The 25,733-nt window shown below is 38.8% G+C and overlaps 3 protein-coding genes and 3 non-coding genes across 6 annotated transcripts; 3 read left to right on the forward strand and 3 right to left on the reverse strand.

Moving 5' to 3' along the window:
* Nucleotides 1-2,265: 2,265 nt before the first annotated feature.
* On the reverse strand, nt 2,266-4,197 carry LOC120959421 (trypsin delta-like). Its single transcript, XM_040382791.2, has 3 exons — nt 2,973-4,197; nt 2,588-2,910; nt 2,266-2,503 (listed from the first exon to the last, which is right to left on the reverse strand). Exons 1-3 carry the CDS (start codon nt 3,330-3,332, stop codon nt 2,308-2,310), a joined length of 879 nt encoding a protein of 292 aa, XP_040238725.2. The 5' UTR covers nt 3,333-4,197; the 3' UTR covers nt 2,266-2,307.
* An 80-nt stretch (nt 4,198-4,277) lies between these two features.
* Nucleotides 4,278-6,296, reverse strand: LOC125907400 (trypsin delta-like). The gene is made up of 3 exons (XM_049609307.1): nt 5,969-6,296; nt 5,582-5,904; nt 4,278-5,511 (listed from the first exon to the last, which is right to left on the reverse strand). Exons 1-3 carry the CDS (start codon nt 6,284-6,286, stop codon nt 5,316-5,318), a joined length of 837 nt encoding a protein of 278 aa, XP_049465264.1. The 5' UTR covers nt 6,287-6,296; the 3' UTR covers nt 4,278-5,315.
* Nucleotides 6,297-8,568: 2,272 nt separating this feature from the next.
* Nucleotides 8,569-8,640, forward strand: Trnad-guc (transfer RNA aspartic acid (anticodon GUC)). Its single transcript has one exon. It is a non-coding gene; the product is annotated as a tRNA-Asp (tRNA).
* Nucleotides 8,641-10,324: 1,684 nt separating this feature from the next.
* On the forward strand, nt 10,325-10,396 carry Trnad-guc (transfer RNA aspartic acid (anticodon GUC)). The gene has a single exon. It is a non-coding gene; the product is annotated as a tRNA-Asp (tRNA).
* Nucleotides 10,397-11,057: 661 nt separating this feature from the next.
* Nucleotides 11,058-22,297, reverse strand: LOC120959268 (protein toll-like). Its single transcript, XM_049609282.1, has 4 exons — nt 21,090-22,297; nt 16,117-17,316; nt 14,572-16,042; nt 11,058-14,053 (listed from the first exon to the last, which is right to left on the reverse strand). Exons 1-4 carry the CDS (start codon nt 21,122-21,124, stop codon nt 13,688-13,690), a joined length of 3,072 nt encoding a protein of 1,023 aa, XP_049465239.1. The 5' UTR covers nt 21,125-22,297; the 3' UTR covers nt 11,058-13,687.
* On the forward strand, nt 11,616-11,687 carry Trnad-guc (transfer RNA aspartic acid (anticodon GUC)). The gene has a single exon. It is a non-coding gene; the product is annotated as a tRNA-Asp (tRNA).
* Nucleotides 22,298-25,733: the final 3,436 nt, after the last annotated feature.

The following is a 25,733-nucleotide window of genomic DNA, read 5'->3' on the forward strand; positions in this document are numbered from 1 at the left end:
GCAGAGGAAAAAATGTTGAAACTAGCTTAAAAGGTTGATTTTAAACTCGACAAAGTTCGTGTTTTTGAAGAAATTGTGGTACTAAAAAATTTGAAGCATTCCCTTCCACTTTATAATGATGATTTGGAGTTTTATGCTGTTCTTTTCCGGCAGCATAATTTCATTGAACTCAAAAAACTGTTCCAAATTGTCATCACTATTTCCCATTCCAATGCTGAGACTGAACGACGCTTCTCGTCTTACAAGCTCAGAAAAAAGCTCATGTATGTCAAAAGAACTCTTCAACCATCGAAAAAACATAATCAATGGAATGCAATTTTTACACAATGATATAGAAAAGTTTATTCCACCAAAAGAATTATTATTAAAAGCAAAACTGGCTAGGTAGACACACAACAAAAAAATTGAAAAAGAAAAACAAAAAAAAAGAAGAATGCAGATTTACGATTGAGCAGCATGAAATGGAAGTTGAAGAACAGAAAAATGTAGTTAAAAAGAAACGTGAAGCAAGTGAGGAGTTAACTAATATTATAAGTGCTCAGTTGAAAAAACTGAAAAATGACAACCCTCAAGATGTTGTTGTTGTTTTAATTTTTTACGAGGCTTTTTAGCATTCGCCTCTCAAAAACAACCCTCAAGTGGCTTGTTTAAAAATAACGGTGGAACAACGTGAAAAGTTACTGAGTGAAGAGGCAGATGCGCAGAAAAAACTAGTTGAATTGAAGAAAGATTAGTGATGCAATTGACTTTTTTTGTAGTGCCAAGCACAGATTATGAAATAAGTATTAGTTAGGCATAGTACGTAACATTGAACTTCTACCAAATATTTTGTTTAATAATTTTGTGAATTCGAGAAATAAGCAGAATAGATCTCTTCAGTAATACAACATTCATAAGTAACGAATTGTTGTCACATAGGCAAGGCGTTTTTTTAATTAACAAGTATGAACAAAGGCTGTTACAAAGGCTCTAACCTCGCAAAACATTAAACACCAAAGGTTTTGTTCTATATTGTTGAGTTTATTTTATGTTATCAATACCTTGATTTAGCAATACGACCAGGCCCACAAGTGGGTACAGGAAGGCCTTGACCGACATCGGTTGTTGAGCCAAAGAAGAAGAAGAAGAAGAATTCAACAATTCTATGTGTTGCTTTCGTATAGGCGCGGAGTTTAAGTTTTGGCACGGATTTTAAATTTTGGCGCGGATTTCAAAAGCCTGGCGCGGATTTCGCTGTTTTTAAATTGAGACTTCTGTAACAGCCCTGCCGATGTTACGATGGCCAAGTTGGTTTAAGATCATGAAAAACCGATTCCGAAAATTCTACGCTAGAAACTTGGATGTTTTCTTCCATAATTTCGCACTACCACCACCTCAAGGCATGTCGGTCAGGCACACATACTATAACAACCAGTATGGTATAAGACTGAATATTGTTAATAATAATCTATTTGCATTTCAAAACATTACGAAGACGGTCACGTCAGAGTGTTTTTTTTTCTGTTGAGTATCCATTTAGCTGGTGCGTGAAGCTGAATAATTTCTTTGAGCCTATATCATTTGAACAATATTCTCTATATTCGCTTCCACTTGTACTTTGGTCATTAATCGTTTTAAGAAGTTATGCTTCAGGTTTTTTTTATTTGATATTTATTGATTAAAATTTAACGGACCGCGAGTAGCTTTCTTGAAGCGGTGAATTACATACATAACATTATGGTTGTATGACAAGGCTATTCGATCGTTTATCTGGTCTAGATTCTGGTCTATATTAAGAAACGAATTTCGATTCCCCTTTGAAATTGTTTTGCGTCGAATATTGCATACGGTTTGAATTTGCTTGCCCTACGTGATAAATTCATTGATCTGATTGACCTCTGATCTGATTGACGGATGAACCACCCACCAAGTGAACCAAAACAAAAGCGAAAAATATGTTCCATTAGTCTTCCGATCAAACAACCACAAGAACCACCGTGCAAAAATTTGTCACATCACTTTCCAGCCTCCGATTCCGCAACCGAACCGATGCTTATCCTGCGTAATAACTTATGAGGGTTTATTACTTTATCTCACCAGTGAAGGTATTACATTTCTTTCTTTTTCCGGATCAAACGGATGAGTCTCATCCAGACTCGCCAGAAATTTTCACAAGATGGCAGAGTCGAGTCGAGTCGAGAGTGGTTAGGGTACGGAGTCTGGCTCAGTTGGGTACGACTGACCGGCGGATTACAAGAAAGATGTTAGTCATTTTACGAGAATGCTTTAATCAAATAACACTGTGCAGCATTTATTTTTTAATACATTTTAAATTCCCGCATATGTTTTAATAAATGACCGAATGGTAGGAGCTGAAACTTTAGCAAAAACGGTAGGTGGACTACTGTCACAGGGTATTCCACCAAAAGAAATGACACCTGTTAGCTTGCCTTTGCAGACCAATGGGCCTCCACTATCGCCGTTACATAAATCTCCGTCTGTGCCTTGCTTAGTGCAAATGTTCCTAAAAGTAAAACAATAGGATAGAAAAAACTTAATGTTACATTACAAAAATAAACAATAAACTAAAATAATAATCTCAACATACGCGGACATAATTGAACCAGGCCAAGCAGCAGAGCATTGTTGTTGTGACACTGTTAGTTGGGTGGCATATTGTAGATTATCTGGATTAGTCTTTAAATTATAGCCCCATCCAGCTACGTAACATAAAGTATTGCTAGGAACTTCAGCGTCTTGCAGTGGTATGCGAGCAATGTTTTTGTATCCTTCTAGGGATTTTTTCACTTGAAGTATTGCTACGTCGTAATAGTTTGTCTTTGGATTATATAAAGGATGAATTACGATTTTACTGAGATAAAACACGATCCCACCTTTGCTCAGCGACGCACTGCCTCCGTACAACGCAAACTGTAGAGAAGCAGCAATGTTAGAAGCAAATGAACACAGCTACATAACGATGCCATTCTTACCTTAGAAATGTTCGGATTGGGGTACACACAGTGAGCTGCAGTCAACGCGTGATAGTACGTAATAACACTAGCTCCACATTCACAAGATTTGTTCTCAAGTAGACACACTACGTAACGGTATGATGCGATATTAGCATTCTTTCCATTAAAAATTCGTCCTGAATGGGAATAATTGCTGGTTTCAAGCTGTAGTGAAGTTGTGAACGCTTTTTGAATTGCTTTTTCAGTATGGTTTTTCATATTAATGTCACTAGCAAACACATGACTTGGGCACGACACCAAAACCACGGCACAAAGGACCTTTACCAGTGATACCATCTTGATACTGCAGCAACTGTGGTACTGTGGTGAAGCTCTCATGGTATTTAAAGCACATCAGGATTGTCTTCTTATGTTCTTTGGCATTTATTTGCGTGTCAGCTTACAACAGTCGCACGCCCAGACACTCATTTAAACAAGTGTTGTATCTCATCGCACAGTGAGATATGGCAAACATTAATGACTTGTTTTTAAGACAGATAAGCATATAACAAACAGTAGCACCAAACTCCTGGACAGGAATAGTTCATATGTTCACCGATCGGGTGGTCATGTGACTTCCTGGACTGTTCCTTTAAACAGTTTTCAGAGTTTCTTTTATCACACATCGATGAGGATACTCTTTAGTTATGGTCTTACATCCATCTAATTCAGATCGAAATACACTTTCTGTGTAAGTGCCTTCAAGATAATAAATGGCTAATTTGGCTTTTTATATAAATTATTCCATTTACTTTATAACAAACATCTGACACTCAAATGTTTAACAGAAGCTATAAAAATAATCAAAAGCATACAGACTCTCCCTCATGTACTTCGATAAAAACATTTTTCTACGAAACTTCATGATCTTAATGTTAGTTGTTGCTTAGTTCAAACATTTGTTTGAATTATTTGTAATATTCTTGGGATTCTGCATACTCTTATTTGATTCAACCAGTTTTAGTAAGCCATAGTCTCACTGTGTATGTAATCAGTTTTAGTCAGAGTTCCAAGGTGAACATTAAATCTGACAGACATTATGCATTGACGTCATAGATTTTGTATTTGTTGTTGTACGTTCCGGAAATTTTCGTATATTTATACAGCTGAACAGCTGTTTCGTAATGCAACATTCGCTTTTACATTTCATATGTTTTGGAGCAAGAGTCGGACAAAATCTTCATAGATTGTTGTAGTTCTTTTTTTAATAGCCTATTATAATAATTGTTTAACAATTTGGGTCTAGAGTTGTAAACGTTTGTAAACGTTTTGCAAACACTAGTTACGCCGGTTACAGGGCTTCGCCGAATCGAATTTGCACACGCAAAAATCAAACCATTTGATATTTAATTACGTAAAGAGTGTTTTCTCATACTGTTTCATTGTTCCTGTTTCTTAGGTTAAGTCTTCAACAATAGGTCACACAGTACCAGGTCCGGTTTCGCGCCTTCGTTTGCCAGTCCGCTATCCCGACCTTAATGGCGTACGCTCCACGCCATCTTGCCACCTCAATTTAGCCCTACCACGCCTCCTCTGTCCTTGTGGACAGCCTAAAAAGACTTTACCGCTGATGTTACCACCATCAGTTTGGTCTTTGCCTCGTTTATCTGCAATCCAAGGTTCTCTGCCCCCTGCTTGATAGGCGGTATACAACACCGTAATATATTATTAACCGTAATTTAGTATTTTAGTACCGTTTTAAGCACAGAACAACCTGTTATCCCGAACTCAATTTATACCAAATACTCTAATCATGCTTAATTTCATTTCTGACCATCTTATTTGCCAGGTTACACTTTTTGGTGTTTTCCAAATCTTGCTACATAATATGGTCCGGAGACCTTGTTGTATGGTTTTATTGAACACATCCACGTTCATGTACGCGTATACTAATATTGCTATTTTTGCTTTTTATAGAATACTTTTACATACAAACACAAAACATACTAATATTGCTATTTATGCTTTGAAATTCTGGATCATCTTGCTCTCTTTATCCCGTTAAAATTGCCTATCCCTCCAGATCCATGTTTCACTTCTGGTGACTGACTCGATGACGAAAGACTACTGTTATTATGCGTCCCTGGCTTGTTGCTTGTGTTGTACTCTTGAAAATCTGAATATAAAATTGGGAAACATATCCAGAATGATAAAAAGGATAATGATTCTGCTCTTCTAAGCTCATCAGTGTAACACCAAAAATTAGACAAATTTGCTCTACTGTTTCATAGTTTGCACACCCTGCAATAGTAGTTTGCTTTTCAAGCGAAACGGTCCAAGAAGTCCTGAAAGTAACGCAGGAATAGAAACATGAGAAGTATCTCAAATTCCCGCATAAGTCTTAATAAAAAGCCTAATGGCAGGAGCCGTAATTTTAGTGAAAACTGACGGTAGTTCACTCCGGCAACCTTCTCCACCATACGAAGTGACACCTGTTAGCTTTCCGTTACAGACCAATGGACCTCCGCTATCGCCAGCACACAAGTCCCCGTTTTTGCCTCGCTGAGCACAAATATTTCTAAAATTAAAGCAGGTGAATGTATAAAAACAACAATAAAACAATACTAAAAATCGTATTTCCAACTCACTCGGGTGTAGTTAAGCCAAACCATGCTTCTGAGCATTGCCGTTGTGATATTGCTAGCAGGGCGGCATATTGCAGATTGTCTGGATATGTTTGTCCATTATAACCCCATCCAGCCACGCAGCATAAAGTATTGCTAGGAACTTCCGCGTTTTGGAGAGGTATGCGAGCAATTTTTTTGTATCCTTGGAAGGAGTTTTTCACCTGGATTATTGCTGCGTCGTAATCAGCTGTTTCAACGTTAAACAATGGATGAATTACGATTTTGCTGGCGTAAAACACAATTCCACCTTTGCTCAGCGACGCACTGCCACCGTGTAGCGTGATCTGTAGAGGTAGACTGTGAGAAGCAGAATCAAATGAAGACAGATACGTAAGGATGCCTTCCTACCTCAGAAATGTTTTGATTGAAGTATACACAGTGAGCAGCAGTCAAAGCGTGCCAGTATGTAATAACACTAGCTCCACACACACAAACGTTTTTCACGCGCAAACCCACTATGTACGGGAATGATGCGATATCCGCAGCCTTTCCGTTAACAATTCGTCCAGAATGAGAATAATTGCTGGTCACATGCGGCTGTGCGCTTGCGGACACTTGTGGGATTGCTTTCTCAGTTTGGTTATCCATATTAGTATCACTGGCAAACGCATTGCTTAGGCACAGCACCAACACCACGATACAGTTTACGTTGAAGAGTGATTTCATCTTACTTACGAATGATGGTAAACCGATCTAAGCACAAGAGGACAGTCCTCTTGTGTTGAAATCTTTGCACAATGGGTTCCCCACCAAACAATTGATGGGGAAAAAATAAACGCTACATGTAAAGCAATTACAGTCGTTGTCACCAAATTTGGACTCTAAGGCATCAATTTTTGACTCTAACGCACCTAGTTTTGTCTGCAACTCATCAATTATTTACTCTTGTAAGAATCATGATATTTTTACAGGGTACTTCAGCATTTTTTCTACAATTGTCATTAAACATCACATAAACCATACAAAACCCGTGCAATTTGATTATCTTTTGAGGAACAAATAATGAAATTTTATAAATTCTAAAGCCATTGCTTATTCCTAAAAATAAAAATTTTCATAAAAATTTCCAAAATTGGTATAACAATTGTTATATTTTGAATCGATCATAGAAATTAATAACTACTTTACTTAATTTCAATAATTTTGGAACATACAGTTTAGAGTTTTGTAAATGAAGCGGTTGACTCACAGTAAAAAAATGCCTTAGAGACATATATTTGGTATTTCTTAATTTTCCTATCTGCTTACCGATAATAAATTTTGCATTTATTTATAATGGGACTATAATCTCAAAGTGCAAATGACAACGATAGATTTTTTTTGTATAGCGGTTTTTAATTATGTGTTTGTAATTGTACTGAAACGTTTCGGACATTTTCTTGTGTATACTCAGCTGAACAGTTGTTACTCAACGCAATATTCGCCTGTACAATGGGTGCGATTTTAGAAACAGCTGGGGAAAAAATATGTTATCAGAAGTTTGTTACATCTATATTTTATGCAGCCTCAATGAGCGGATCTTGTGGTTATGTCGACTCCCTCTCTCGACTTAAAATGCTTGACATATCCATGACTGACGTCTATGAAAACATCAACAAACCAATTCAAGTAAGAAGAATAAGCATATTATTTTATGATGTTTAATGTACATCTTTTTCTAGCTGAATTCTTGGAGTTGGAAAGGTTCTGTGAATTTTAAATCTTTAAGAATTATGCCCCATCCGTTTTCAGTAAAGTAAAGTTAAGTAAAGTTCTACATTAGCATCTACTGTAGCATATCTGCAGAACAGAACTTATTATAAACCACACTATCAGCTATAGATACATTGTAAAACACTTCGGAAAGCCAAATCACACTATTGCAACACATTTTTATAATACATCAGCAAATCAATCCCCACCATAGCAACATACCCAGACCATACCGTCCATAGATAAAAACCATTGAGACACATTGTAGCATATCTGCTATACAGCACTTATTATAATACACACTATCAGCTATAGACACATCGTAACACATTTCGGAAAGCCAAACCACACCATTGTAACACATTCATTATAACACATTCAGCAAATCAGATCATACCATAGCACCGCAACCGGAAGAGTTCAGGCCGTCCATTCAAACAAATAACAGACGTGACACACTTATCAAAAACAACCGAAACGGGCAACATAAGCAATTCAAGCGTTACTGCAGCAAAGTGGACAAACAGAGAACGCATAGCAACTTATTGCTAAAAGCGCAGTGTAGGCAAAGATCGACGAACGCACTCGTTCTTTGGCTAGAACAGTTGAAACTTTCCAGAACCTTTGTAAAAACACTAAAAGCGCAGCATAGGGACAAATTGATAGACACCTCACACCAATAAAATGTATTAATTGTACTTCATATCAATAACCTTTAATTAGGACAAAAACACATTCCAAAACCAAATGTACGAAACTTATTGAGTATAAATAAAACCAAATCCGACCGTGGCAAGTCAGATTCGTTCGGACTGTCAGGATAGGACTATGCCCATCCAACATCTATCGACTTCTCATTTAAAGAGTTTAGTTATGTCCCCCTACCCAAGGTAAGGCCTCTAAACTCCAACGTTTCCAATAAGGGAAACCTCCTAAAGGTTTCTATGATCGCCTGGACGATCAAGTGTCGAAAAGTCAGATGACAGATACCTCACTCCGATACAATGTACCAGGAACCGTAGTTTCTCGTAAGATGGTACGTAATACATCAAAAAAGCTATTTCCATATCTACTAGAAAGTTTACATTGGCAAAAGTATTGCAATCAGGGGAAAACCTTAAGGTGTCGAAACTACCCCCAGTTCCCCTAATGCAATCGTTTCCAATTCGTACTTAGTGTAAACGAAATAATGGTAATATATACACTTATAAATATGCTGCTCTGTCTGCAGTTACTTGTACTTTTATTGATTAACATCCTCGATAGTATAGTGGTCAGTATCCCCGCCTGTCACGCGGGAGACCGGGGTTCGATTCCCCGTCGGGGAGAATATTTGTTTTGTTTCTTTTTCATAAATCATGATTAATTGTGATTAAATTTAATCGTTATTCTTGTTATTTCATTATTAATTAAATTATGCATTATCTGTTAATATTTATATGTAATCTAAATTTATATAGATTTTACGTTTTAATTGTTGACTTCTTTCAAGAAGAAGAAGAAGAATTGTTGACTTCAATCAATAATAAGTGGTATCTGGCAGAAGAATGCTATACTCTGTTAACGAATTACACGGTTTTCGACTGATGCGGATTCGGAGATGCACGGATTTCTTAATTTAAAACACATCAAATGTCAAATCTTTACAATTTGCTTCAAGAATTGTCCACTGCAGCATAAATTGCCTTTTCCTAAAAATATATCCTCTTAAAAGCCAGAAATATCGGAATTTTTTGCACAAACCGTGAAAATCGAGTTTAATTTAAAAACGGGCAGACCCCGAGATACGCGATACCTCATATATGAGAATAAGTAGATATGCGTTTTTCGCAATTTGACAGTTTATTGAGCAATTTTACGGATTTAACATATCAATTGCCAGATGTAAAATTCCCATTCGGCCGAATATTAAAAATCATTCAAAAAGATTCAAATTTTAATTTTTATTATATCAAATAATCAATTTACACAACAGTTCGTGAACATTTATACGGAAATCATGAAATTCAACCTATACGTATCTCGGCCACAACCTGTATATTAGTAAGCCTCATCGAACTCCTTGCAGGCTTATTAAAACAGTCAAAATAATTGATGCGTTAAATTATAGCGGAATTTTACGATATAATAACAATATAATTCAAATCATTGTGTAAGGGTACTTTATACGTAAACGTTGTTAAAGGTCAACTTATTAGGTTTTTTATATTAAAATGTTATTGTTGTATTAATTTTTGTTATGATTTATGTTATATTTTAGCGTTGTAACATTTTTTGTTGGTTTAAATATTTCACAATTTCCGTATCATATTGCATCTCTTTTTTATTTTCTCTTGCACTTGTACTATAGTTGATTTTGTATCTCTGATTTAACTTAATTTATTTTTCTTGAAAAAATAGCACTTTAAATATTCAATCGAAAATTGTGTCCATTTTTTCTTTCCGCCTTTTTAAAATAAATTCGTTAACATTACAAGTTTCAACTAACAGAGTTAGTCGTTTTAAACAAGTTTAGTTAAATTTTAGTTTGATCTAATTTTTACTCGTATTCTGCAAAATTTAACAAGCGTTCAAATCTTTAGATGTGAATCTTTAGAACAATGTAAGATATTCCGATGTTTCGAATAAAATTGGTCATTCTTAATTCACTACTTGTTACACTATTGCTTTTTGAAAAAAAAAAACAAATGAAGAGAATGCGCTATACATGCCGCTACCGTAAATCTTGCTATGCAGATCAAAAAGTTGTTGCCCAACGTAATTTCTTAGTATTGCCTATTACAAAAATAATTTCCAGCATATCAAGAATATCAAGACAGAACAAAACTTAGAGCTACAGTTTCTGTTTGTATGAACCTAAAATTTAAATTAAACAATTCAATCCCTCACATTCATTTTTAATCAATTTGTCCGGTAAAAATAGATTAGACACGACCATAGACATGATAGCTGTAAGAGTCTTTGCTACTATGCTGTTCATGCATGGTGTAATTAAACAAGTTGATTATAACTTCCTCGATAGTATAGTGGTCAGTATCCCCGCCTGTCACGCGGGAGACCGGGGTTCGATTCCCCGTCGGGGAGAAAATTGTTTATTTTATAAATATAGAATTTGTTGTGCACTTTCGGATTAGAGTAAATAAAATAAAGCAAGCAAAACTTTGTTTCTTTGCTTTCTTTATCTAGAATTACTGGAATTTGACAGAAGTATGCTATTGTTATACAATTGGTGGTAGTTTTGTCTTCTTCTATACAAAGCTTCATTATTTATCTAACTCTTGAAAAGTTTAATTGAAACTATGAAAGACAAAAATATTTTTTGCGATAAATTTAATACGAATTTGAGAACTATTTAAAAATAATTTAAGATAATTTATTCTCAAAAATCATTATATTGCATAAGAGTTCCATATTCAACAGAGGATCCATGGATCATGCAAATTTTAAAGCAACAAAGAGTAACAACGATTGAGTTCTAGATAAATAGTTATTTCATTTGTTTGGAATGGAATATGGAATTGTATTAATGGCCAAGATTATTTTTACCGAAATTTTCATTTATTTAGAGTGTAAATAAAATAATTTTTTACTAGCATTTTCTTCAACATCGAACTAACGATTCTAACTATCAAGTGACAAATTGTCAAAATAAATTCTTGTTTTGTATACTAACATTTAACAAAAACAAAACAAATTAAGTAAGAATCATATCGAATAACGATTTTTATTCGCTAAACTTGATATTATATCTGAGTGTCGCGAAATTTTACTCACAAGGAAATTAAAAATACAGTTTCTCCGCGGTCCTCATTACAGGGTTTTCCAGGAGTTCTAATAGCTGTGGGACACTTTATTGACTATTTCTGAAGTGAAATGAACTTAATGTAATGGGAATTGGACTCTATAGCATCCTTGTTGAGCAAATCAAATAGGATTTCCAAGGAGCCTGTCCAAAAAGGGTGCCATAGAGTCCAATTATCAACATATGAAGTCCACTTCCCAAAAGTAAAAGTCAAGGAACTGTCCCACAACTATGAGAACCTCTGGAAACCCCTGTAATGGTGTATCTAATGAGCAACCTGTTTTATGTAGTAACTAGGGCTTCCCATAATGAAAGTTTTTCCTATTGAGAGAGATTGATTGAGAGTTTACCATAACTGAGATCTCAGTCGTGTGGATATTGACTTTGGAGATCCAGGGCTCCGCAAATAATTTTGAGAGTGGCGTTATTTGTAAAGTAAAAATTATGCACTACCAAACATGCTGCTGACCAGTCCTCTAATTACGCGGCAAATATTTAACATCCTCGATAGTATAGTGGTCAGTATCCCCGCCTGTCACGCGGGAGACCGGGGTTCGATTCCCCGTCGGGGAGGAGAAATTTTATATTTTGTCGTATAATTAACATGTACATTTATATCGTTTAACTATAATGAAAATAGACACTTTTGTAAATATTAGCAATTACATTGAACAAGAAAGTAAGACAACAAAATGTTTTTAGTTGGTTTATAACAATAACATTAATTGACAATTTGGGATTAGTTCCGATCGTTTTTTCTCTATTCAATACCAGTCCAATGGAACGAAAACATATGTATATTCATTCGGTCATTTTGATACGATACAATATAATGTAATGATCGGTTTTAGAATAAGCAAAGCAATTGTTAATTACCACTCAAAGTGAGAAGAAATACCACACGAGTAAAATAAAATTAATGTTATTACTTATTGCGAGGAGGTATAAACCATCCTATCAACTTACTTTACCTTACCAATTATTTATTTACACCACGATTTTGGATTTTGCAACTCAAAATGCACTGTTAAACCTCAAACTAAAACACTAAAAACCATGAAAATATACACTGCCATCCCTTTTCAGCAAAACCAAACTGACAGTTAAGTTAAAGCCCAAGTAAATTTGAAAGAACTATCAATCTTAATTTACACTTGTTAGATAAACTGGTTTTCCTACAAGCTGACATGAATTTTGATCACATTTTAATATCAGTTCTGTAAGGGACAACCACTCGCTTCATTTTCAAAACCGGTAGCTGCCGTCATAGGAATGGGTTTAGAGATTTTGTCAAAAAATGCGTTGCTGTTTTTATGTAACAGTGGCCGGTAAACTTTGCAGCATACATAGCAAAAACTGTAAAAATACCGATATAGCTCACAATCATCGCCACAATGTTACATGAGGCTTTATGATTCATCCCAAGACCTCGAGACGCTTTTGCGATTCCATGACAGCGGCACCATGCTTGAAACGATTGTGATAACCGGATAACACGGATACAAAACTTCATTTTAACTTTTCTTCTTATTCTACTTCTGCCTAAGCACACACTAATGAGCTTAACGACCCGTTACTTATAGATTACTCATATCTAGCAAGATAAACAATCCTACGTATGAGGTGCACACGAGCAAGGTCCATACGAGACTTGAACCCATGTCGTACGAGTTGACGACTTTACAGTGAAACCCAATACGTCGTACTAAGAACTGTTGAACATACACTGTTTTCAAGACCAAGCAAACAATGTGAAGCAGCTCTTGAACAGTGTTCAACTATAAATAAACATTTAACGACCAACTGAATTGCTGATGCCTTGCTGAACATTGTTCAATCAAGGACAGAGTATCGCCCAGCGCAACGGCGCAGGACAGTACGCCAAAATGAAACAAAGTTCATGGACATTTACAGTTGATTTTAGTTTGTCAGTGTTTTCAACAAGATTTCATTGCTGTAGAGATGGCTGTTAGTTTTATTTCATAAATAAAATATTACACCATCCATAATTGATATAAAATCATCAGGCTTAATTAAATTACTTAATGAGAAACAGAACAAAATTGGCAATGTAGCTGTAATGAAACGTCTTCTCGTATTTGAGATCGCTTTAAGATTTGGTATGTGTATGTTTGCCGTTGCCGTTTACCACGACGAATATGTAGAACAAAATGCGTGCTATGCCTTTTCTCATGGCTCAGAGGCATCAGAGGCGGCTGATCTGTTGTTTAGATGGGTCTCCAAAATTAATTGACATTAAGAATTAGAATACGCATAATTGTCTCAGAGAGGACAAGCTTGTTCCAACAAATTAAATTGTATGGGCAGTACATGTCATCTCACAGTACAAATCATTTGCAGCTGTATTATCAGTAAGCCACTATATGTACAAACTGTCATTCTTTTATAAATTAATTATAACTAATTGTAAGATTTTATATTACACTTTACGCTTATCACTACTTAAATCGAATGCTCTTAGTGCCGTAAATGACATGCCAACTGCATGCACGATTCTCTATATTATCTCTATCTCTATATTTAGCTGGAGTGAAAATGAATGAGATTTTTTTTTATTTGATAGGAGGCGTCATGATGATCGGCAAATTTAATTTATCCCCCGAAGCCATGCGCATGTTGTCGGTTGTCTGCACATCCTTCGGCCGACGCTTACGAGGCATGGCGTAGTGCAGCTTATCCCAGAACCACGGATCGTCCCAGCGGACATACGTGTTGGTCTTGAGGTACGCTCGGAGCTGTGGATCGAGTTGATCAATATCTCCAATGTCTTGATAAATGATGGGAATAACACGGTTGTGCTTGTCTACCAACGACTGTAAGTACGCCGCGCTGAATTCCATTTGGCCCCACATGGACTCGAAATAATTGAGCGAGAGGATAATAATTGTGCGACGCGATTCTTCAACAGCTTTCGCTATCTGGAAGGAGTAATATAACAGCTACAGATAAATATAAAACGCCAATCATTACTGTAGGGAATGAGAGTGAGAGCTGAACGGGGTGTGTAAAAATGTATAGAATAAGTGAGTTATGAATTGAAAAATAGGAAACAATCAAGGCCCATAAATTACTACAGGTTCGTCCATTGTACTTTGACAAATTTTCATTTGACAGCTAGGGAGTTCAAAGTTACTTAGCAACTCATACAAAGTCCTTAGCAACATTTACTCCCAATCTGCCAATCTCCATCCATCATAGCTTCCAAAAACAGACCTAAGGATCCACCTGTACTATATCTAGGCACCTTGTAAACAATAGAAAAGATGGTTCAAATTATTGAAGAGAACGATCTAGTATAAATAGGAACAGGATCATGGGGAAGATCGCGGTATGAGACGATTCAGTCTATTATTAAATCGATGATGGGAAGGTTGACAAAAAATATTTGAACTTGAAAAACTTGGAACAAATATGGAAGATCAAGACAATCACTAACCTCGTTGGCGATCATCTCCCCCGGCACAAAGTCACGCACGTGCCAGCAGATTTTGAAGTTGAGCTCTTCGCTCTCAAGCCTCGGCAACAGTTCTTTCGTGACGAAATCCTCATCCTTGTGCGAGTATGAGATGAATGCGTCGTATCTCTTATTCATATCAGTATGCTCCTCCGTAACCAACCACTGCAGCAAGTTATGCCTAAAAAGCCACACTTTGATCGCCAAGTTGAATTTTGCATACAACCATATGCAGAGCAAACAGCCAACCGACGCCATTGAAACTGCCACGCTGATATACAAACGAGACAAAATTATCGTACCACACAGCTCTTTCAAAGTAGCCAGGTTTATCGGTTTACCGTCGATACACTGGAGGGTGTAGTAATCGGTTATGCGCGCCACATTATCGACTACAAAGGTAAGCAGTTGATTTTCACAATAACAATCCCATGGATTCAACGCAAGGCTGATGTTATGCAGGGTGGATTGATTTAATTTGCCTATGAGGGCGGCATCGATCGCGGTTAATTGATTGCCAGAGACATCGAGCAGCTCAAGCATTTCGGGTAGACTTTCTGCAAACAAAGTGCCAAGGCTGTTGTTTGATACGTTAAGCCAACGAACGAAATTCCATCCCTCACCCGCGTTGGATAGATAATGCAGTTTATTCTGTGCCAGATGCAGTTCGATAAAATTGCACCCGATGTTAGAGGGGCTGTGGATGATGGGCACATGGGTAAGGTTCGCTGCGTTACAGTTTACTATGGCACATTGATCTACGGCCCGTTTGTAGCATTTACACTCGGCCGGACAGAATTCCGAGAAGGTATCAATTTCGCAAACCAAATCCTCCAGTTGCACGTCTTGCGGTTGGAGTCCAAACAGTTTGGACGGCTGAGCACATTGAAGTCCCTTTAGCAGGAACGATTTACTGGAGTCTGGTTCCGCTTTTAGATATGTTACTAACGGGTAGGACATGCAGTCACAGTTGAGTGGATTATTAGCAAGAAGAATTTCCTTCGGTAAGCGATGGCGCGTTTCAATCCGGCTACGGTCGAAGTCGAGATGGGTAATCTTGTTTGACTCCAAATTAACTAGATCGATATTGGGTGATGGAAATAGCAAGTCTTTATAGCCAACGTGTGTGATCAGGTTGTGAGATAGGTCGAGCGTTCGAAGGTCTTTCATAAAATTTTTAAAGGGATCTAATATTTTTACAATAGCATTAAACGAAAGATCCAGGTACTGAACTTTGTTCAAAGTGCTGAAAATAATCCCGGATGTAATGTTGATTTCCTCATTGCTGTAGAATACATCTCTGTTATCTTCATTTAGCGTAATGCTGTTGCGACTGAGATTGAGCGTTATTAGGGACTCTGTCTGAGACGTGAACGCATCCACATCGATCATATGTAGCTGGTTATGTTCGAGATGTAACTTTTCCAAATGCCTTAGAGATTTCAGTAGATGTCTAAAAGAATTGGACGAGATAGAATTAAATTATTTGGATTTTATGTCCGCGAAGGTGGTATGAAGAGACCTTACTTGTTCAGCATGGTTAGTTTGTTATAGCAAAGGTGAAGAACACGCAAATTGATTGCATCCTGCAGCAGGGTGTCTGGTAGCATTCTCATTAGCTCGTTGTCCTGTAAATAAAGCCACCGCAAGTTGGACAAACAACGAAACAAATGTTCTGGAAGGCTTTGCAGCTTGTTGCTGCTGAAGTCGATAAATGTTATCCCGGTGGCTCCAGCGAAGAGACATTCCGGTAGCGCTGTTATTTTACAGTTCGATACAGACACTTTTATAAGCCTCCTTAGATCGGCGAACAGTTTATCTTCTAGTACAAGTCCAGAACCATTCTGATTATCTGCGATAAAGTTGTTCAGGTTCTTGTTCATCCGGAACAATTTGGCGGATAGTCTGGTTAGTTTATTTGACGACAGGTCAATAAATGTGAGGTTTGGAAGTCCATAGAACATGTCATCGTGTAGTGACATCAGTTGATTCGAACTGATGTTAAAATAAGTCAAGCTCGGTAGCTTCGCAAAGTGTTCAATTTGCTTAAAATTATGTCTGTGGAGAGTCAACATTTGAAGATTGGGCACAATGGAAACCAATCCGCTTGGCATTATATTCATTTCCCAATCACCTTCAGCAATGGAATGGCGGTGCTGTTTTTGCTGGAGCTGGTGTAAAATTGAACCCGAAAAGCGATTAACACCGCTTGGCAGTTGTTGGAGCGGCAGTGGTTTGTCGAACGATACAGCATAATTATCGATCACAAGAGTTTGTAGTTTGTGGAGTCCGGCAAATAGCGGCGGATCAAGCGTTACATTCGCTGATAGGTCTGCATTGTTTATTAAAATCAACTCAACAATATATGATAGTTGGGTGTGATCGAGAAAGGCTGAAAGTAACTCCAGAAGCGACTGATAACCAACCGGAAGTGGGCAGTCTTGATAGATCAGCTGGTCGAAAGTGAGGCTCCGTAGATTGGGTTGGTCCCGAAGCAGCTCAAAGTTTGGTTTGTCGGAACATGTCACATTAAGTTTGCGATTTTTAACGTTGATCGAGAGATGAACATTTGAACCTGGGCATTCAACTATCCAGCATACTCTAGACCTATTTGTTATGGTACAGTCATTGCCGGTACTGGTGTCTGCTACCAGTAAAACCGTCGGGCAGACACAGTACATCCAAACGAGGATCATTGCAAAGGATGGGAGATGTGTTGATAGAAATCTGGAAAGAACAAAACAAGATTAGTTATCGAAAGAATTGTGTTAAAAGGAGGTCATAGATAACATAAGAACGTGTGGAGATTAGTAAAAAAGGCATAAAGTATTAATAATAATACTGCCATCATTTACATAAAACATGTATTGCCATACCCTTTGACAATGATAGTGTAAAGGTGCTTTTTATGAATTGCCTTATACGATTGAGTAATAGCTATAATTAATCAGTAAGAGCCAATAATTGCAAACTACTGAACCATTTTTTTAAGCATTGAAGATTGTGATCTCATAGCTGCATGAGAGATTGGCCTAATTTTTTTACAAGCGCATATTCTCACGATCCCGAAGAAAACCATGCGTACACTCGAACTGCTGAGAGTATGCGTGAGTTTACATCATAACATAAACTGTAGCACTCAATATCGCAAAATTTTACAATAAAAAGTTAATATAGTACAAAAATGGTCACGTTGGACAGGTTACACAATTTCACAATCTCAATCTAAAATAACAATCCTTGGGTCGGTCTTATGGTACAGTCATGCGTTTAACACGTTAAGCGCCGTGTCATATAAATTCGCATGACGGTTTTGCTCGCCGTTCAGCTTCGCATCTGACGCTCAGTAAATCTCTTGAGAACGAAAGAGGTAGGAAAGAGAGAACGAGAACGACATGTGCTACGCCGCTTATCGCAATGAAACAAAAGAGTGATAACAATTGCACGAGAAACTGTCGCTCTCATCGCTCTCTTGCCATGCGCTACGTGCTCACTCAAAAACTGTGACGTCAGGCCGGCGGTCAAAGTGTTAAGTCCCGAATGGACCGTGGCCCATACGCAGGACTGACTATCCTGCTAATGGTAAATCAATAAGTCACTGAAAACCAAGCCCACAAAAGTGCACAAGCAGGCCTTAACCGACAACGGGTGTTGTTGAACATCATCACACTTTCCGTCAAATCCATCTTCAAATTATCAACAGCTGGCTTCTACCAAAACTACTCTACGGCATCAAAATAATAATGGTGGTGCGCGTCGAAGTGTTTGGCGCAAGCCGGCATGGAGCCGCCACTGGCACAGATCTTGGTGGTAGTAGCAAGACTGGCAATGGGAACATTTCCAAAAACAATAGCACTAGTTCACCATACCGCCATCCGCTGTGCTACCACCATCTGATCTACATCGACAGATAAGTACAAATGATTACAATAGTTGTGGAAACTACAGGTGTGCAAGTGTCCTTAAAGCACTTGAATCTGGAACCACCAGTGACCCGAACATCCATCAACTATGCAATATACCGAATTCACCCCATGTCGCATTCTACTGGATTCCTGGTCACACAAGTATTCACACAAACAAAATAGCAGATCGACTAGCCAACGCAGGACGTAATAAAACCGGCCTGCTACCACAACGCCGTGAGACGCGAGACTCAAAGTCGCTATTAATAAAACAATCTACTTCATTTGCCTTAGCAAAACTAATATCGCCAATAGTTGCAACGGTGATTGGTTTAGCAGCGGTCGCTCTGTCCTAAGAAAGATCAAAACCATGAGATCACCATGACGAGACATACCAAGATCAGAGAGTGCTATCACGTCTTCGGATTGGACAGACCCGGCTCTACCATATCTTTTTCTACAATTTGCGACTCGAATCAAGATTGCCCCACACGTAGCAACATAATGTTAAGCAGTAACTATGGTTCTTATGGAGCTAGTGTTGGAGTTTAGTTTAACCGGTAATTATCGGTGTATTCAAAGTTCAATTTATACACGGGATCCCCGAGACATACGGTTAATGGGGATCGAAATCAGTCGCAAAATACCGCGTATCTCGAATTTCGTATGTTGAATTTTAGGGTTTTCCGACAAAATATCACTTATTTTCGTATAATTTTGCTTCGTGTGATAAGTTTTAGAAATTATTATATATAATTCTGACTGTATATAACAACGTAAAACCTTCTTAAATTATTACATAGTTCAACCAGAAGAAAATTTATTTCTTTATTTGACAATGCATGAGTCATATCAGTTCAATTAGCCAGTCAAATTTAGAAAACCACGTATCCCCGAATACGCGTATAAGAGGTACCGTATATCTCGAGGACCGCATGTAGGGGAAAGCGGGGCAAAATGGGCATGTGGGGCAAAATGGGCACCCTCTATTTAAGCATTATTTGACTACAAAGATACTGTCCAAAGCTCAAAATGTATTCATTAGAGTGTTCTATGAACACCATGTAAGTTTCATATCCCTTACATAACAAATAACCAAGAAAAATGCAAAATAAGGTTTAGTAGCATATTGATGTAATTTTTGCCACTTCGAAAATAAGCTTAAACCAGTGCCACAGAAATGCGTTAAAGTTTTACATGATATGTTTTTAAAGATATGATATTTATATACAATTTATCTGAAGAAAGCAAGGCGATTGAATGCGTATTTTTACTAATGTAACAAAAAATACAAAAATGCTTCACGTGGGGCAAAATGGGCAGCTACGTTTGGGACAAAATGGGCAGATGCTTTTGACATACGGCGCTTGGTGAGGTTATGGTGTTGTATTTGTCGCCTCAATAATGATATCAGGCACTAATGATGTGCTGTATGGAGCGCACCCACGGCTCCGATCCGACTACGACTATTGTTAGTTCGATTCCGACTCCGGCAAAATGGAACCACTAGATCCGCCCGGAGTCGGAGTCGTTCGGAGTCGACCGGAGTCGACCGGAGTCGTCCGGAGTCGACCGGAGTCGTCCGGAGTCGACGACTCCGAACGACTCCGAACGACTCCGAACGACTCCGAACGACTCCGAACGACTCCAAACGACTCCGAACGACTCCGGACGACTCCGGACGACTCCGGACGACTCCGGACGACTCCAGACGACTCCGGACAACTCCGGACGACTCCGGACGACTCCGGACGACTCCGGACGACTCCGGACGACTCCGGACGACTCCGGACGACTCCGGACAACTCCGGACGACTCCGGACGACTCCGGACGACTCCGAACGACTCCGACTCCGACGACTCCGAACGACTTCGAACGACTCCGAACGTCTCCGGACAACTCCGACTCCGGGCGACTCTGGACGACTCCGGACGACTCCGAACGACTCCGGACGACTCCGAACGACTCCGATCGACTCCGGATGACTCCGGATGACTCCGGATGACTTCGACTCCGGGCGACTCCGGGCGACTCCGTACGACTCCGGATATTGCAGCGCGGACCTACCTTCCGGAGTCGATTCCGAATTTATCAGAGTCGGATCGGATCACGAAACGTGCGCAAAAGCATAGACCATTACCTAAGCGCAGTTGTTGTGACCCATATTGCCCCAGTGTTTTGACGTTTCACAGTTTGTTTACATATGCCCATTTTGCCCCAGGGCTATGCCCATTTTACCCCGTGTGTCAAAGTAGCTTCTCGTAAAACATCAACTTTTATTTTACACTGTTTTCATGATTTTAAGTTGTTTTCATTCTATTTGGCAATTTTAATCCATAGATAAAGGGTGGAGGCATACAGTAATGAAAGAAAAATTGTGTTTTGTGGCATATTCAAAGGAATATTCAGGCTTTCCCCTACTTCCATCCAATTGAGCTTTCTGTGTATGATACCAGAACTAATATAAATCACTTGTCTGGACAATTTGCGTCACTTTCACTGTAGGCAAGATTCTTTGAAATCGGCTGACTGGAGCAATTGCGTAGATTTGGTACAGAACACAAAACACAAACACACTTATGATAAGCACTTACAGGTTTTTTCGAGCTACTTTCCGCTGACAAGGCATTATTCTCTGCCCTCGGAATGTTTTTCAACAGCTATCAGATATTATATTTACACAAAAATAATATATTTTATTTTAATACAAAAAGAATATGTGAAAGCTGCTGAAAAACTTCAAGCGAGCAAAGGACAAATATGTTCACATTTGAAAGCCACTCGGTAAACCCTGTATCGTGGTCAAACGACTCGCACGAAATTCCGTCCGTTCTCGCTAACTGCTCAAAGCTTACTGCGATGCTGCGCCAGAGTGTTAGTGCGTGAGCATATCAGTTGGTTCGCAGACCCTAATGGGGTGGCGCTATGTGTTTGCACCCTTCCATATGCGCATGATTACATCTCGTACATGCAAACAAATTGAGCCAAATCACGAAGTTTTGGATTGCTATGAGGGACATTCAGCAACATCTGCAGAACACTTTGGAAGCAAATTCTATATGAAACCTTCATGTTAGCTACAACCTATACAAAAGACACCTAATACAGGCAAAATGGAAATAGATTAAATATACGGGCCAATTATGTGACTCGAGTGTTAGAGAAAAAGTGTGAAAATACTGATTTTATATAATGATCCGTGTCAGACATCTCGGCTTATCTCTCGTTTGACGTATCTGAAGAATATATCAGCCGTACCGGCGAACTCGTTAGACGAGAAACATTCGTCGCTCATGAGTGGACAGGGTTGTACTACTAGGTTGGCCAGAACAAAATCTATACGGTTTTCTAATTTTTGATCTAGAGGGCTATGAAATGAGTGAAAATGAGCGTCGCGGCGAACGTTCCCAGGAACGAACGAGTTCGCCGGTACGGCTGTATATTGCATTAGTGATGAGCGAGTCGACCCGAACCTACCGGGTCGGAGTCGCTTATGCTTTCTCGTACCTAAACATCCGGGTCGACCCGAACTCGTTGCACCCATGGGTCAGATTTGATTCCGACTCCGACCCGCTGCACCCTCAGCTCGGAATTGATTCCACCTGGCTCACTTCCGACTCCTGGTCGGGTCGTGAAATGAATCGTATGACCCACCACTAATTTCCATTACCTAACTCAAACGGAGACCGTTTTTTCATATACAGCTTAAAGGATATTCGTCTTCGAGAGACATTCATCTTGAAGAGACATAAAATGTATGGAATATGACGGGACCGACAAGGTGTTTATTTTAAAGAACCAATTAAAAAGACTGCATCTTAGAGAGATTTCACTGTATTACATTCAGATTGGATTTTTTTATCATGTATCACTGTAAAAAGTGTAGTAATAACAAAATACACAAAAAGTGGATAAACCAATAATAAAACTGCTTGGGTTTTTTTCTTTGGTCCACAAAGGCTTCTGAACATTTTTGTATGTTTCCCTTTTATTCATCACAATCGGGGTATGTCAAACAACTCAACTATCAATTGTGAACTCACTACTTAACACATAATCGTATCTCAACCAATGAGGTCATACTGTATAAACCAATCAACCGTGACGTCGATGATGTCAGTCGACTATGCAGAACGTACTATAAATTAAACCAAACTAGCTGCTAGACATTGTCCATAGTACCAAGGGTCTTGCATCGCTTATCGGACAGTTATTTTGCTCTCTTACCCACCCCATTGCGCAGTGGCGGGTTTGCAGTGTCGGGGGCCCTAAGTAGTAAAAATAGTTTATGCTCCCTATACATGATTCACACGTCTTGGATAATAGAACATTTCCACTTATAAAAATCTCAGGGTTCTCAGAGTTCATCGGGCTAGGAGCCCCAACGTCGATCACCCACGAGATCCTTCTTGGTAATACAGTGCCATACATACTCTTCTTCTTCTTTGGCTCAACAACCGATGTCGGTCAAGGCCTGCCTGTACCCTCTTGTGGGCTTGGCTTTCAGTGACTAATTGATTCCCCCCCATAGCAGGATAGTCGGTCCTACGTATGGCGGCGCGATCTATTTGGGGATTGAACCCATGACGGGCATGTTGTTAAGTCTAACGAGTTGACGACTGTACTACGAGACCGGCTCAAACTTACTTACTTACTATCTCTCGATGTATCTGAAGGTCTAAAGTCATACATACTGAAAAACGCCCCATACATACTCTATCAACTGTTATACATGCTTGACTTCAGATACACGGGCCCCCTCATAAACAGGGCTCCCGTAATTGCTTACTACGCTTATCGCCTCTGCCAATGCGTACTTCTTTCTGAATGCTTTCCGTTAATCTGAAAAAGAACAAAAATGCTAAGATCTGTCGGCTCTTTTTGCCCTGGAGCTCACTGGACATTTGGATACAGTGAATGGGTGTAGAACGAGCAAGGAAATCGTACGGAACGCAACGCCAATGCGTAAACATTCTTCACGTATCGGTTACGTCACTCGTTCAAACTTACGTTGAGTTCAAAAGACATGCGCAAAGCACTTGGTATGTCGGCATTTTGGATTCGGAATCGCGAGTTGGGTCAACCTTGCGCGTCGAGCTGATGATCGAGGCAAAATTTGAACACCGTGGGAGAACTTGGTGGAGTGCAAGAGTGCAAACTTGCACTTTAGTCGATGAGGGAGTATTGCAATCTATTGTACAACTGATAACTAAAAGTGGCTACCAATTAGGGCAGAGCTTTCGGCGCTTTAAATGCAGCGAAACACTAGTGCTCGGTTCGGTGGGCTGCGACGGGTCTAGGAGCGTTACCGAAAAGAATCAAACATCTCACACAAACTCATACAGTAAATGCAAACGGAGTTTCGGAAATTGGACACTGTTAAACTATAAGCCATCGAGGCTTACTAGGGGGGAGGGGACACCATGGAATTACTTACACATTTTTCTTGTTTTACAACTACGATCTGACCAGCGCGACTCAACTATAAGAATGAATCTCAACGAGTGGGTGCGAATGCTGAGCTGAGCGAATGCGTGTTGAATCTCTTGGTACGTGAGTGAGAGTGTGCTCTGGTCTTATCGTGCATCTTTATTTATACGATTATGTTTTGCGGTTTACTTTCGCTTTCGGTTTTCTGTCATTTGGTTGCAATTATCCTGTAAGGTCAGTTTTTGGCTTTTATGATTACGCAGTGGTTTTTGTCTCCTATTTCATAATTTATGAACTGACGGTTGCTGATTAGAACGCGACAATTTTAATTTAATCAATTATTTTAACGAACTTTTTATTTATCTTTTACGGCGAAATTCCAATTCGAATTCAAAAGATTTTCTTTAACGACCAATTCTTGGAATCGACATGAAAGACATTTTCTTCATTATTTTTTTTTATTCAGTAGGGACGGCTTTCTTTATCTTGAATATTAAATTTTAACGGATAAGATTATGAATTTAAAACGCCTGTAACATGTTTCAAGTGCCTGGCAAACAAACGTGCATCAACGCGATAAGCAACAAACGAGTATAGCGAACCTTCAAACAGCATAAGTCTAAAAATATATTACGCACCCAGTAAGGCCAGCAGGTCCTTCTTGACTTGCACGTTCTAGCATCTAGAAAATCAGAAACGAACCCTACAACGGTTCAACCTAGGATAACTGCATGCACATGGGACTGTCGTCAAGCGAGGACCGATTGTGAGAAGCGTTGGAAAATCTTACATTTATGTGACTTAACCGGGTAATAAATTCAAGAAAGCAGTAACTTTAGCTACTTGACAGTGCAGGGATACATTCTAAACAAGTATAAAATTCATGAGTTAGATACAGTTCTGCCAAAAAGAAAATTCCTATGCGATGCAACCAAGTCTTCGTCGAAGAAAGGCAATAAAAAAAAGATCGCAATTCCATCTATAGCTCTTGACATTAAACAAAACACTTGGGACACCTCATAGGAAGATTGGCGCGTAGGCACGTCAAAAGTAAAGGCGTTAACAAAACAGAAAAATGCGTGGAATGGAGAGAACATATTCTTTCCACGTTAGAACATTAAGCCAATAGTATAAAAACTGTAATTGTGGATGCAAAGAAACACTTGCTATTTAGGTCTCAAACTGAAATGATCATGTGTGTTAGTGTCGGGAAATCTTACTCGTCTTCTAAAAGGTTGTACGGCCAGCGCGTTGGCAACAGTCTCGTTGATTCGTCTGATCGAGCCAAAAAGGTCTTGTAAACGCCTCGAAGTTTTACAGTTGCTATAATGCAATGCTATGTTTTTACGCTTTGAAGTGCGTTCTAATAAATTTTTGTGTTTGGTAATGTTTTTCTCGCACTTGGAAAGGCGTGTTAATGTTTTATAAGTTGGTATAAATTTTCTTCAATTATTTTCTTAAGGTATTTTAAGGAATCTAGACAATTGAGGATGTTAAGTATTTTGCACTCCCTAGCTGATGTTTAATATTTTTGTTCAATTCCCTGAAATCTACTGCAAGTCGCCATTTGTTATTACCATCTGTAGCTTTCATTGGAGCAAGTATGATAGACGAGTTACATGGAGAAACTGAATGTTCAATTTATTGTAGTGGTGGGGGCTTGGAATCGGACCTACCCGATTCCGATTCTGTGCTCAGAATCATTTTTAGAACCGATTCCGATGCTGGAACTGATTCTGATTCTGGAGTCGATTCTGGATTCAATCTCGGAGCCGATTCCGGAATCGGAATCGGCTCCGGAATCGGAA

The sequence above is a fragment of the Anopheles coluzzii genome, chromosome 3 (assembly GCF_943734685.1).
Source record: "Anopheles coluzzii chromosome 3, AcolN3, whole genome shotgun sequence".
Taxonomy (NCBI): Eukaryota; Metazoa; Arthropoda; class Insecta; order Diptera; family Culicidae; genus Anopheles; species Anopheles coluzzii.

Excerpts from the sequence above, each read along its gene's own strand:
- LOC120959421 (XM_040382791.2), bottom strand. The coding sequence starts at position 3,332 with ATGAGAGCTTCACCACAGTACCACAGTTGCTGCAGTATCAAGATGGTA. Across the intron at positions 2,911-2,972 it reads CCAATCCGAACATTTCTAAG|TTTGCGTTGTACGGAGGCAG; the intron begins GTAAGAATGGCA and ends GCTTCTCTACAG. Across the intron at positions 2,504-2,587 it reads CCTGGTTCAATTATGTCCGC|GAACATTTGCACTAAGCAAG; the intron begins GTATGTTGAGAT and ends TTTTACTTTTAG.
- LOC125907400 (XM_049609307.1), bottom strand. The coding sequence starts at position 6,286 with ATGAAATCACTCTTCAACGTAAACTGTATCGTGGTGTTGGTGCTGTGC. Across the intron at positions 5,905-5,968 it reads TCAATCAAAACATTTCTGAG|ATCACGCTACACGGTGGCAG; the intron begins GTAGGAAGGCAT and ends CTACCTCTACAG. Across the intron at positions 5,512-5,581 it reads TTTGGCTTAACTACACCCGA|AAATATTTGTGCTCAGCGAG; the intron begins GTGAGTTGGAAA and ends CTTTAATTTTAG.
- LOC120959268 (XM_049609282.1), bottom strand. The coding sequence starts at position 21,124 with ATGCCTTGTCAGCGGAAAGTAGCTCGAAAAAACCT. Across the intron at positions 17,317-21,089 it reads AAAGTAGCTCGAAAAAACCT|ATTTCTATCAACACATCTCC; the intron begins GTAAGTGCTTAT and ends TGTTCTTTCCAG. Across the intron at positions 16,043-16,116 it reads AAACTAACCATGCTGAACAA|ACATCTACTGAAATCTCTAA; the intron begins GTAAGGTCTCTT and ends CAATTCTTTTAG.